This window comes from Chanodichthys erythropterus, chromosome 1 (assembly GCF_024489055.1).
Source record: "Chanodichthys erythropterus isolate Z2021 chromosome 1, ASM2448905v1, whole genome shotgun sequence".
Classification (NCBI taxonomy): Eukaryota; Metazoa; Chordata; class Actinopteri; order Cypriniformes; family Xenocyprididae; genus Chanodichthys; species Chanodichthys erythropterus.
In genome coordinates this window covers 1604058-1618038 of record NC_090221.1, presented here as the reverse complement: position 1 = coordinate 1618038, position 13981 = coordinate 1604058, and the positions used below count along the sequence as shown (strand labels likewise).

Below are 13981 nucleotides of genomic sequence, written 5' to 3'. Positions count from 1 at the left end.
TTTGAGTAGGACAAACTTAAATTAAACAAATTAGTTCAGTTAAATTAACAGTTATGAGTATTTAAAACTTTCTTTTACTTTTGAGTTCACAGCACTGACATATTTCAAGTAAACTAAACTGTTTTAGTTGCAGCAGATTTCTAATTCCCAGCATGCTTTGCATCAGACTGTCTAAATGTTGAAATAAAGTGTTATTTTGTGTGTTTTTGCATAAGATTAACATAGGGAGACATAAGTTAGTGTTTAATGTTGTGTTATGTTGGGATTGACAGGGGGTTCTGTTATGTTAGTTTTGTAGGGTTACCATTCTGGTGAAGAGTAGACCGTGTGGTTAGGTTGAGGATGGGCTGCAAAACTTTTAAGACCACATATACTGTATGTTGTTTGATTATATACATGCAAGTATATATTGACAGTCTCTTTGATAATTATAATAGCATGTGTTTTTTGCTAACTAACATTTAACCAAGATTTGAATGTGATGTTTATGTAAATTAACTATATGTACTTGAGTAGGGCGAGGCTGAGAACTGTGGGAGCGAAGGAATGCCAGTGATGTGATTGTTAATGAGAGACACCTGTGCACCACACTAGCATTGCTCCACTTCCATGGCTCTCGGCCCCGCCCCACTTGTCACAAAAAAATTAAGTTCTACTAACTTAAAAAAAATAAGTTAGTTAACTTAAATGTTTTGAGGTAATAAGTTTCCTCAAATGTTTTGAGTATTCTGAACTTATTGAGTTTTACAGTGTGGTATTTGACTCTGGTCAAGTGTATCCATAGCAGTGGCCTTGGACGGCAACAAGCCCAGTGCATTATGGGTGTTAAAGATTTCCTAAATATTTGGCAAAAGCGAAAACAACAGCAATTTAGTATGACAGAACTGCATATTGCTACAAAGCTTATCGACCATATCGGTGTTCTGATTCTTGTCTGCGTCTAGATGCATATAGCTTGTACTATTTTTAAGCCAAATTGCACCATCTTTTAACTCGATTACTCGATTACAATAACCCCAAAGTCATCACATATATATTATGCGAGATAATATAATGGACTGAAATCATTTGGTCGCGCAATGGTCATTTTAGTTATTTTATGTGCTAACACATATCGTCAGGCCTCAGATCTCAACCCTGCTTTGTAAAATGTCTGAAGAATAAATCTTGAAATTCATTGACTGAGATGTTTACCAACATTCATGTGATCCAGTTGGGCAAAAACATCTAATTGATTAAGATGTTTACCAACATTCATGTGATCCAGTTGGGCAATAACATCTAATAAATTGACAAAACAAAAAGCGTGATGAAAACACCAAGATGAATACATTCATGTGTTTCCAGACTGTTCCAAAAAATGTACTGTGACCTGATCCAGCACTGTGTCCCACGCACCCAATCATGGTGGGTTTCTGAGCTGAGCTGTAAATCAGCTTCGCACTGCATGCCAAGCCATGCATTCAAGCACATTAAACCATACTAAAGACACAAGTTCACCATTGCCTAAAAATGAATCATTCATCATACCTTTCAATATATGCAGCTATGTTAGTTATGTATGCATTCAGTACATTGTGCTGTTAAAGCAACCGCTCTAGTCAGAACTGGTTACTAGGGTGGGGACTGAGCAAACAATGAGAAATAATGGATACCAGATAGAGTTTTATTTGTGAATATGAAAACAAAGAATATTCTGTTGGGTTCAATGAGCAGCAGAACTCCAGCACCACCACTCAATCACATCATGACTCGTTGCTAACCTTTCCATATACATGCACACGGTGCATAATGTAGAATCCACCCATTAAATATCTCATTAAACCTACTTTCTTCATAAAAGCTCAAAGCTGAGACCACTTGTAAAAATGCTGCCTTTTGCATTCTTTCCTTATTGGATACAATGCTTTGTTTACAAATTATATTATCCGCACAAGTTGAGTGAAAAATTAACATTTATATTTGGTTTGATGATCATCATATTGTGCTTCAATGGGTTATTTTTCTCCCCCTGTCCTGGCTTGAGCCTTTTGGGTCATTTTTGGGGGGCTATTTTTCCAGTGTTTGGGTAGTTTTTGTGTTACCCAGATCCTGGGTCAGACGTAACAACCCAGTGTTTGGGTAGTTTTTGTGTTACCCAGATCCCGGGTCAGACGTAACAACCCAGCGTTTGGGTAGTTTTTGTGTTACTCAGATCCCGGGTCAGACGTAACAACCCAGCGTTTGGGTAGTTTTTGTGTTACCCAGATCCCGGGTCAGACGTAACAACCCAGCGTTTGGGTAGTTTTTGTGTTACCCAGATCCCGGGTCAGACGTAACAACCCAGCGTTTGGGTAGTTTTTGTGTTACCCAGATCCCGGGTCAGACGTAACAACCCAGCGTTTGGGTAGTTTTTGTGTTACCCAGATCCTGGGTCAGACGTAACAACCCAGCGTTTGGGTAGTTTTTGTGTTACCCAGATCCCGGGTCAGACGTAACAACCCAGCGTTTGGGTAGTTTTTGTGTTACCCAGATCCCGGGTCAGACGTAACAACCCAGCGTTTGGGTAGTTTTTGTGTTACTCAGATCCCGGGTCAGACGTAACAAACCAGCGTTTGGGTAGTTTTTGTGTTACCCAGATCCTGGGTCAGACGTAACAACCCAGTGAAGTGATGGTGCTTTATGTAACATTATGTAAGTTGACATTTGTGCTGGCTACTGTATACAGGCCACCAGGGCACCATACTGACTTTATCAAAGAATTTGCTGAGTTTCTATCAGAGTTAGTACTGGCTGCGGATAAAGTCCTTGTTGTTGGTGATTTTAATATCCATGTAGATAATAATAAAGACGCATTTGGATTGGCATTTGCAGATATTTTAAACTCTATTGGAGTTAGACAACACGTGTCAGGACCCACTCATTGTCGTAATCATACCCTAGATCTAATACTGTCGCATGGAATAGATATTGATGCTGTTGAAATTCTACAGCAGAGCGATGATATATCAGATCATTATTTAGTCTCGTGTATAATACAATTAGCCAAGGCTACAAAACCACCACCCAGCCATAAATATTGTAGAACAATCACGTCTGCCACTAAAGATTGCTTTATAAATAATCTCCCCGAGCAGTTTCATCGCCTTAGTATACCTGACAACTTAGAAGAACTCGATGCTGCAACAGAAACTATTGGCTCTCTCTTTTACAGCACATTAGATGCAGTCGCTCCTTTACGTCTAAAGAAGATAAAGGAAAGTAATCCAACGCCGTGGTATGATGAGCACACTCGGGCTCTAAAACGAGCTGTTAGAAAAGCTGAACGTAGTTGGAAGAAAACAAAACTAGAAGTTTTTCGCCTTTCGTGGAAAGAAAAAATGATTGAGTACAGAACAGCCATAAGAAATGCTAGATCTACTTATTTTTCAAATCTCTTAATAGAAAACAAACATAATCCTAGGTATTTATTTGACATAGTGGCTAAATTAACTAGAAACAGAGATTCAACTGCTGACGTTTCCATAGAGCACAGCAGTAATGACTTTATGAACTTCTTTACTTGCAAGATTGATAATATTAGAGAGAAAATTATAAACATGCAACCGTCTACAGTTTCTCTTCAGACAGTGCACTGTAGTGTCCCTGAGGTAAAACTAGAATCATTCGCCGCTATAGGAGAGGAAGAATTATCTAAACTTATCAAATCATCAAAATCAACGACATGTATGTTAGACCCAATGCCGACTAAACTACTGAAAGAAATGCTTCCAGAGGTCGTAGGTCCACTTCTTGATATAATTAATTCATCATTAACACTAGGACACGTGCCAAAAACCTTTAAGCAGGCTATTATCAAACCTCTTATTAAAAAACCTCAACTAGATCCGAGAGATTTAGTAAATTACAGGCCAATCTCGAATCTACCTTTTCTGTCAAAGATACTAGAAAAGGCAGTTTCAACACAACTGTGTTCCTTTTTAGAAAGAAATGGAATCTGTGAGGATTTCCAGTCAGGATTTAGACCATACCATAGTACTGAGACTGCTCTCGTTAGAGTTACAAACGATCTACTCCTATCATCCGATCGTGGCTGTATTTCTCTATTAGTGTTATTAGATCTCAGTGCTGCTTTTGACACTATCGATCATAACATTCTTTTAAAAAGACTTGAAAACTATATTGGCATTAGTGGAATTGCTTTGGCATGGTTCAAATCATACTTATCTGACCGTTATCAGTCTGTGGTAGTTAATGAAGAGATGTCGTATCGATCACAGGTTAAATATGGGGTACCACAAGGCTCAGTATTAGGACCGTTGCTTTTCACTCTGTACATGCTGCCCTTAGGAGAGATAATTAGGAAGCATGGTGTTAGTTTTCACTGCTACGCTGACGATACTCAGCTCTACATTTCCTCGCGCCCTGACGAAACCTACAAATTCACAAAACTAACAGAATGCATAGCTGACATTAAAAACTGGATGACAAGAAATTTCTTATTATTAAATTCAGAAAAAACTGATTTCCTAATCTTTGGACCAAAAACTTCCTCACGAAAAAACCTTGAATACTCTCTAACACTTGACGGGTGCTCCATTAAACCTTCGTCCTCAGTTAGGAACCTGGGTGTGCTCTTTGATACCAATCTTTCATTTGAAAGTCATGTTTCTAGTATCTGTAAAACCGCCTTCTTCCATCTAAAAAATATATCTAAATTACGACATATGCTCTCAATGACAAATGCGGAACAGTTGGTTCATGCATTCATGACCTCAAGACTAGATTATTGTAACGCTCTACTGGGTGGTTGTTCTGCTCGGCTTTTAAACAAACTACAGTTGACGTAACAACCCAGTGTTTGGGTAGTTTTTGTGTTACCCAGATCCTGGGTCAGACGTAACAACCCAGCGTTTGGGTAGTTTTTGTGTTACCCAGATCCCGGGTCAGACGTAACAACCCAGTGTTTGGGTAGTTTTTGTGCTACCCAGATCCTGGGTCAGACGTAACAACCCAGCGTTTGGGTAGTTTTTGTGTTACCCAGATCCCGGGTCAGACGTAACAACCCAGCGTTTGGGTAGTTTTTGTGTTACCCAGATCCCGGGTCAGACGTAACAACCCAGTGTTTGGGTAGTTTTTGTGTTACCCAGATCCCGGGTCAGACGTAACAACCCAGCGTTTGGGTAGTTTTTGTGTTACCCAGATCCTGGGTCAGACGTAACAACCCAGAGTTTGAGTAGTTTTTGTGTTACCCAGATCCCGGGTCAGACGTAACAACCCAGCGTTTGGGTAGTTTTTGTGTTACCCAGATCCCGGGTCAGACGTAACAACCCAGCGTTTGGGTAGTTTTTGTGTTACCCAGATCCCGGGTCAGACGTAACAACCCAGCGTTTGGGTAGTTTTTGTGTTACCCAGATCCTGGGTCAGACGTAACAACCCAGCGTTTGGGTGGTTTTTGTGTTACCCAGATCCTGGGTCAGACGTAACAACCCAGCGTTTGGGTGGTTTTTGTGTTACCCTGATCCTGGGTCATACATAACAACCCGGCGTTTGGGTAGTTTTTGTGTTACACAGATCCTGGGTCAGACGTAACAACCCAGCGTTTGGGTAGTTTTTGTGTTACCCAGATCCTGGGTCAGACGTAACAACCTAGTGTTTGGGTAGTTTTTGTGTTACCCAGATCCCGGGTCAGACGTAACAACCCAGCGTTTGGGTAGTTTTTGTGTTACCCAGATCCTGGGTCAGACGTAACAACCCAGCGTTTGAGTAGTTTTTGTGTTACCCAGATCCCGGGTCAGACGTAACAACCCAGCGTTTGGGTAGTTTTTGTGTTACCCAGATCCCGGGTCAGACGTAACAACCCAGCGTTTGGGTAGTTTTTGTGTTACCCAGATCCCGGGTCAGACGTAACAACCCAGCGTTTGGGTAGTTTTTGTGTTACCCAGATCCCGGGTCAGACGTAACAACCCAGCGTTTGGGTAGTTTTTGTGTTACCCAGATCCTGGGTCAGACGTAACAACCCAGTGTTTGGGTAGTTTTTGTGTTACCCAGATCCCGGGTCAGACGTAACAACCCAGCGTTTGGGTAGTTTTTGTGTTACCCAGATCCCAGGTCAGACGTAACAACCCAGCGTTTGGGTAGTTTTTGTGTTACCCAGATCCCGGGTCAGACGTAACAACCCAGCGTTTGGGTAGTTTTTGTGTTACCCAGATCCTGGGTCAGACGTAACAACCCAGCGTTTGGGTGGTTTTTGTGTTACCCAGATCCTGGGTCAGACGTAACAACCCAGCGTTTGGGTGGTTTTTGTGTTACCCTGATCCCGGGTCAGACGTAACAACCCAGCGTTTGGGTAGTTTTTGTGTTACACAGATCCTGGGTCAGACGTAACAACCCAGCGTTTGGGTGGTTTTTGTGTTACCCTGATCCCGGGTCAGACGTAACAACCCAGCGTTTGGGTAGTTTTTGTGTTACCCAGATCCTGGGTCAGACGTAACAACCCAGCGTTTGGGTGGTTTTTGTGTTACCCTGATCCCGGGTCAGACGTAACAACCCAGCGTTTGGGTGGTTTTTGTGTTACCCAGATCCTGGGTCATACATAACAACCCGGCGTTTGGGTAGTTTTTGTGTTACACAGATCCTGGGTCAGACGTAACAACCCAGCGTTTGGGTAGTTTTTGTGTTACCCAGATCCTGGGTCAGACGTAACAACCTAGTGTTTGGGTAGTTTTTGTGTTACCCAGATCCTGGGTCAGACGTAACAACCCAGCGTTTGGGTAGTTTTTGTGTTACCCAGATCCCGGGTCAGACGTAACAACCCAGTGTTTGGGTAGTTTTTGTGTTACCCAGATCCCGGGTCAGACGTAACAACCCAGTGTTTGGGTAGTTTTTGTGTTACCCAGATCCCGGGTCAGACGTAACAACCCAGTGTTTGGGTAGTTTTTGTGTTACCCAGATCCTGGGTCAGACGTAACAACCCAGTGTTTGGGTAGTTTTTGTGTTACCCAGATCCTGGGTCAGACGTAACAACCCAGTGTTTGGGTAGTTTTTGTGTTACCCAGATCCCGGGTCAGACGTAACAACCCAGTGTTTGGGTAGTTTTTGTGTTACCCAGATCCCGGGTCAGACGTAACAACCCAGCGTTTTAAGTAGTTTTTCTTCAGTAATCTCTTCAGTAAATTACAGGTTTATGTTTTATTTTATCAAAAATTCTTTATTGTTCTGTATATCATTTAATTTTATGCAAAGCAACATACAGGGGCGTGATGTGAGTCACCTAAACGAGTTTCGCGTCGGTCTTTTCACGTGATGGAAACACCTGATGCCTTGCATAATATTTTAGGATTTTATTCAAAAAGATACAGAATATAAATACTTAGGATGTTAAAATTTGTTCTCAGAATTGTACACGCATTTTTCAGAGACTGGTCAATTACACTTTAATTACTTCTAAATGTTTAATTTTTACTTCTAATATTTGTTAAACTAGCTTACATGTATTATAAATATGATACGCTATATAAAATAGTATCAAAAATAAATGAATTATCATGCAAAGCAGAGGATTTAAGTTAATCCGGAAACATAAATTCAAGTTTGAAGCAAAAAAAAAAAAAAAAGAAAAAAAGAAAGAAAAGAAAAAGAAGAAAAAAAAAGCTAAGTATTATAGTAAAAATGAATCAACCCATTATGCTAGGTTAGATAAACAACCCAATTTTCTGGGTAAAATTAAACAAACATGTGTTCTGTCCTATATTTACCCAGCCCTTGGGTTGAAAACACATGAACAACATCACAAATTTTCTTATGTGATTATTGACCTACAATCTGAAATATTTATTTATTCAATCATTTGTCAGAGAATACCTTTTTTTTAACATATGTTCGAAATTCAGTATACTGTGAGCATATATTTTAACTGCAGGCAGATAAAGTAACTTCAGATATCGAAATCCCATTATTTGAACATACACTGATCTAGTAGGGTGAATCTATCATTTAAATGGAAGCTGTGTGTCCATATGTTGTGCCTGAGGCCCACTCTGTGAACATTCAATCTGGGAGATGGAGGAGTGTGTAGAACAAAAATAGAATTCAACAGAGAGAAATTAGGAAATTCTCATCTTCTGCACAACTGCAATTTATCACCAGCAAGAGCTCTTCTGCTCCCTTTAATGAGGGATAATAAGTAGCCCATCTGTCATTAGAGATATAATCATCTTCTCTGTTGAACGCATATAGTCAAATAAGCAAACAACAACAAAGAATATGAAAGCATTAATGAATTAGATTGAATCACATATGCAGGGTCTCTGGATAACTTGAACATCACCCGTCATCTTCTCACTCCTACGCAGCGCTCACTGTCTTCCCAATTTAGCTCAGAAGCTCATATACATGAGTGATATTTGCACGTTATAATCAAGATATTAAACATCTCTTTCCTCATTAAATCAAACAAACATGCTTCTGATTTCTGTTGCAAGACATGGCAACCAAGCCATCTCTTACCTATCAGTGGTTTGGGTGTTGTATTCCCCATTATTTCCAATAATTGCTTTCCCTCGGTGACAAGTGGACCGCGAATGCTTCTGCTCCTGGTCCGTCCATTTATTATCAGATATCCGGAATATTTTCGCAATCACAGCTGTGTGAAATCTCTACGCGTCTGAGAGTCTCCGCGTCTTCATACTATCATGCGCACAGAAGCGGCTTTCCAAGCCATCGGCGTCTATTGGCGCACTGGCCAGCCGAACCCTCCCCACGCCTCATCATTCTACAACCCATGTACACTGGACGCGACGCGACCATCTACAACGCTCCAACAAAACGGGCGACATTGCTAGTGCGCGACGCCGGTTCGTAAAGCATGGGGCGTTCACCGGACGCGTTCAAAAAAGCTCGCGAAGGAACAGAACTGTGAACACGGGGATCTCTTTTTAAAAGCTGAACTATTTTTAACTTGACACGCGTTTTAAAACGCAACGCTATTTGCGCGAGACGCTGATAGAAACGGCGAGACGCAACGCAACGGCGCATGTGTGCATATTCTATGCATCTTGAGCACGTGACGCGTTCTGGAGTTCAAAACAGCTGTGAATGCGGGTCTTTTTCAAGTTGAACTATTTATAACTTGATACGCGGCCGTCTAAACACGCAACGCTCATGACGCGAGACGCGACGCAAGGACCAAAGACGTCCTGACTGATTTGTGCATAAATAAAAAAATTACACCATTATGCATCAAAATAGAATTTTCAGCTTTAAATAATAATAATAATAATAATAATAATTTGACATTTCCTACGTAGGGGAACTATGTTATACATTTTGGTACTTGACGATATTTATTACATTGTACTCCAAGGAACACCAAAGAATAACATGGTATCACCGTTATGCATGTCCAAAAATCATAGGCTATTGTCATGGTATTTTTTGTAAACAGGGTTGCCAAGTCTGCTTTTTTCCCGCAGAATTGAGATACTTATAAACTGTCGCCACGGGCTGATTTTTTCCCCCAGCGGGTTTAAGTTTTTCACTGAGATTAAAATCTCTTTTACAATCTCTTTTATTGCATGACTATATTTGATTGAAATACTTTTACTCAATGATAAAACTGTGCTAGATGTTAATTTTTGTAAAGTAGGGCCACTGGTAGAGAGCCTTTGTGTTTGGGTCAATGACGTGACGGGTCATTTTTTGTCCAAAGGTCTTATTATTATTATTATTATTATTATTATTATTATTATTATTATTATTAATAAAAAACAAAGATATGACATCCAAAGTATGTAAGGTAGTGCAACTAGATCTCCTTTATTAAATCCAAAAGGTTTTAATTATGTTTTGCAACATATAAAAGTATTTTAAAGTGTCAAAAGGTCATTCAGTTTAACCGTCCAAATAGGTATGGATATTGCATATTTTGATTTTTGATATTTGGGATGTAGTCATTGGGCTAGTTTGGTAACGCGGCAACCCTGTTTGTAAATGACTAAATAAATATCTATAGATGTGGGTCAAGCTTATTTCATTCAAATAATTAAATATACTATATACAAAAGCTCTGAGCAGGTTAAAAAGATGATTACTTGTTTCATGTAAATCACCTGGTTCTGAAGAATTAAACTTGTTTTTGTTTGCATGTCATTCATTTCTACCATTTCCCTTTTCTCCAGAAATGGTTATTTAAATGTATTGTAAACTTTGTATGTTTCATTCCAGCGATAGCAATCAGGCAGGCCAGTGGATTTCAAAGCACTTCAAATACGAAAAACGAGATGAAAAACAGATTACTAAATATTTCATGGCTACAGAATAATTGTGGGTATTTTTTGAAAATGACAAGCCCTTACGAGGAAATCCCCTCTCTACCCCAACCCCCATTCTATCTCCTCACAACCTTGACCGCTGGGATCCATGCAAGCTGCTTCCTGTCTTGTGAGCTGTAGCTGTCTCTGAGGAGTCTTGTCCAAACAGACCTAGCCCATGATTGCCGGCCGCAAGCCAAACGCTATTAAATCTGCCCCAGATCTTCTCAGGAGAGGTTATGCTCGCATTATGCACAGTACGTCAACTAGAGTGACCGTTTGTTCAGACAGTAACAAGGCCCACGGTCGTTCCATATTCATGCATGTGAAATAATTTCAAAACGCCAATGCCTAGAAAGTTTTAGTTACGGTTGATGTGGTAAGACTCTTATGATCTAGCAAATTTAGGACAAAAAGGACCATTGTGGATGTCAAAGAAATTCTGGGGGATTATTAAAGCATGTCTGTCTTCTGAATGTCAGCTATTTCTGAGAGAATCATGGTTTTCACATGCAATCTACATCGAAATGTATGCTGTCACCGTCCCACAGCCATTACATATTTAAAACAGTCATATTCTATACTAAACCTAAACTAATCTTGACAAACTATATATCATTTGAAAGCTTAGAATCTCTTCCAAAAAATTTTCTTCAAAAGATTTTCAAAATAAATTACAGAGGAGCAGTAATTTATCAATTTGCAACAAGCATATTTTCATACTCATAAGGAATGTTCAGACCTTTATTTTGAAATAGTGATGAACATGAAAAATCATTAAAGATCGGTTGAAACATGTTTGTTTTTATGCCAAGAGTTCAAACGATAACATCCATTCAATTATTTGAGAAAAAAAGGTCTAAAAATGTTTTTAATAGAAAAAAACTACATTTATGATTGTGGCGGCGATTTATAACCCACATACATGTTATTTTTATGTTTATTAGAGGCTGAATTCATATCAAATTCTGCCAATCTTCCCATACTACTTCTATATAGGATGTCTACTTCATAAATTGTATGAAAATAATAGAAATATATGGTTCAGATCACTCAAACCATATATGGAAATGGAGGCGCCCTTATATGGTCAGTAATGGAGCTTGGTTGTCATCTAGTGAAAAAGTGTGGTACTGCACCCAAACAAAATCTTACTGAAAGCTCATTTTTTGAGATATCAACCTGAAATTTGGAACACAACTTGTTCAGATTTTCGGCTTTGATTTCCTTTCAGCTTTAGAGTAAAACTTGTTTTGTAAAATATATATTTTATATAAAATATTATATTTTTACATTTTATATTTTCATAAACTTAAACTTCTATAACTTTTATTTTTCACTTACATATGTTATTTCACATCTACAATAATCTGCCAAATTTCATCTTTAAAACAAGACCAGCCTTATGTCTATACTCCAAAGTATTCTTGAATTACAACCATTTAAGTTTGGATAGTGCATTTTCTTGTCTAAAAAAAAAAGTGGGGGTGACAGTTAAAGGGTTAATGGCTGACATTTGCCTACACCGGATGTGAGCATCGTTTCAAAAGGAAATAGAAGTCATTATAATCACTGATGCTGTCTACAATCATAACAGTGGCCATTTACTGTCAAGCCTTAAAGGGGAAGCATCTTAAAGACAGAGGGTCAGAATGAAGGTTGAAAATCTGTGTGTGTGCAAAAAACTTAACATTGTAAGTGAACCTGAAGGAATATATTAAATAAATTAATGCCATGACCCTTTAACTGTATATGAATATATTTCTCTGTAACAGATTGCTGAGCCTCCACAGCATATGTAAACTAAGGCAGGGCCAAAGCACAATGAAATTCTCATGAAACATTTGTCATGGATCTAGAAGGAAATGCGGCAATAACTGTGATTAAACAGGAAGAATGTTTGAGGCGGAGACTGTAAACAAAACATCACATGAATAAAACATAAAAGCTCTTTGTTTGGGATAGAATGATGTCTTGCAATGGGATGCATACATTCAGCTCCTGTTGCAAATATTCAAAATAAAAATATGCTTCATTTACTTTAAGCAAAATATAATTTAATTAGTTTGATTTTGGGGATGAATGACTTTTATGGAGAATCGCCTTCGGTTAAGTTCATGACTTCATTTATTAATTAATTTCACTAAGTTTAAAGTTGACATGCAAAGAAAAACAACATGATCGCATCAGTCTTGACAGCACCTCAGTCTACAAACCTTTTTCTGGACATTATTGTCAGTGTCCTCTCTCCTCTAGGAACAGCTAACACAAATCTGTCAGTCTGATTTCATGTGTCGTTGGCAGCCGTCGGCATGGTCAGGGATGACAATCAGGCCAATGTGACTCGACAAAAAGAATATGCATGAAATAACATCTCGACCAGACAGTTCTGGAAAGGGAGGATTTTATTTGGCAGGAGACTAAATTTGTACAAGAAAAAATAATATAAAAAATGACCGTGATTTTAACATTAAAAGACTGTAAAAATGCTACGGTGAAAAACTGTCAATTGGTTTACAGAAAGATTCCGTACTATATACGGTGAATAACTGTAATAGATCTAACGGTACATTTAATGTAATTTTACGGTAAAATACCATTAAATTCACAGTTTTTGGAAGTGAAAAATAACAATTCATTGTAAAATTTACAGTGAAAAAACGTAAATTGACATTCCCTGCGTGACACTTCACATGTGATATATTTTCGTTGAAATAACTGTTTCTTAGTTTCTCATTTATTTCTAATCAGTTATGTATATTAGAGTTTTATATTACATCTAATGTTGTTAAATGAATGTTTATTGCATTTTTAAAATTTCATGCATGTTACCATGATGGTGTTTAGTGTGTGTGTGAATGACACTGTGTGCATCTTCTATATGTTAGTGTTGTCCTCCTCAGCTTGTGATGAGCTTTGATTCATCATGTGACTCTTATCACCACTGTGTTTGGTGACTGTCAGTGTATTATAAAAGGTACAAAACAGATATTAGTACTTCATTAGGTTGGTAAATTAACATTATATCAGTTAATGAAATACAGTATTTTACCGTAAATTCAGTTTTTTTTTTCGTTGCTACTGTATTTTTTACGGTAAAGTTCTGGCAATCACAGCTGCTGGTTTTTTACCGTAAATTTTACTGGGATTTTTTTTACAGTGTATGATCAATAAGTCACTGCAACATACAGTATGTTTTTGCATTACTTTAACCCATCAAAATAATTTAAGCAATTTCAACTTTTGTTTATAAGTTATATGAGATAAACGTAATTTTTTAAAGTCTGCTTAATATCATTTAAGTTGGGGCCTATGGTGTGAGGAGGTGGTCGATGTCTTGCTCTGGAGGCGGGCATATGCAAATGTATTTGCTTCGTTATTATTATTCGTTTATTATGAGGAGGATGTTTTAAGTTCTGAAACTTGCAGGATGTTTTAATGGTACAAAAACCTCTTAAAGATCAAGGCAAATTTGATTTTGCATATTCATGACCACTGTAAATGTGCAGGAAAATGGCGCATAATATCAAAGTTACCCCCAGAACAGAGCTCTTTTGCCGGAGTAGAAGCATTATGTTCTTGTCACACTGTGTGGTAAGACTTGGACAATGGCATCAGAATTGCTGCCATGCGGTGGAGTGACTAGTCCTTGGACTGCGAAGTGTTACATTAGCAGTACTCTAATTCCCGTC

At 38.6% G+C, this 13981-nt stretch overlaps 1 protein-coding gene across 3 annotated transcripts in view; it reads right to left on the bottom strand.

The window, feature by feature from the left end:
- The window catches only part of neurl1b (neuralized E3 ubiquitin protein ligase 1B), a 43943-nt gene that overhangs the window by 14731 nt on the left and 15231 nt on the right, over positions 1-13981 (bottom strand). Inside the window, exon 1 of one of the 3 annotated variants that reach the window (XM_067384876.1) lies at positions 8488-9065. The exons of the other annotated variants lie outside the window; for them this stretch is intronic. Coding sequence (XP_067240977.1) covers positions 8488-8518 — 31 coding nt within the window. The 5' untranslated portion in view covers positions 8519-9065. Of the gene's footprint in view, positions 1-8487; positions 9066-13981 lie in introns of those variants that run through there. 3 annotated transcript variants of the gene reach the window in all.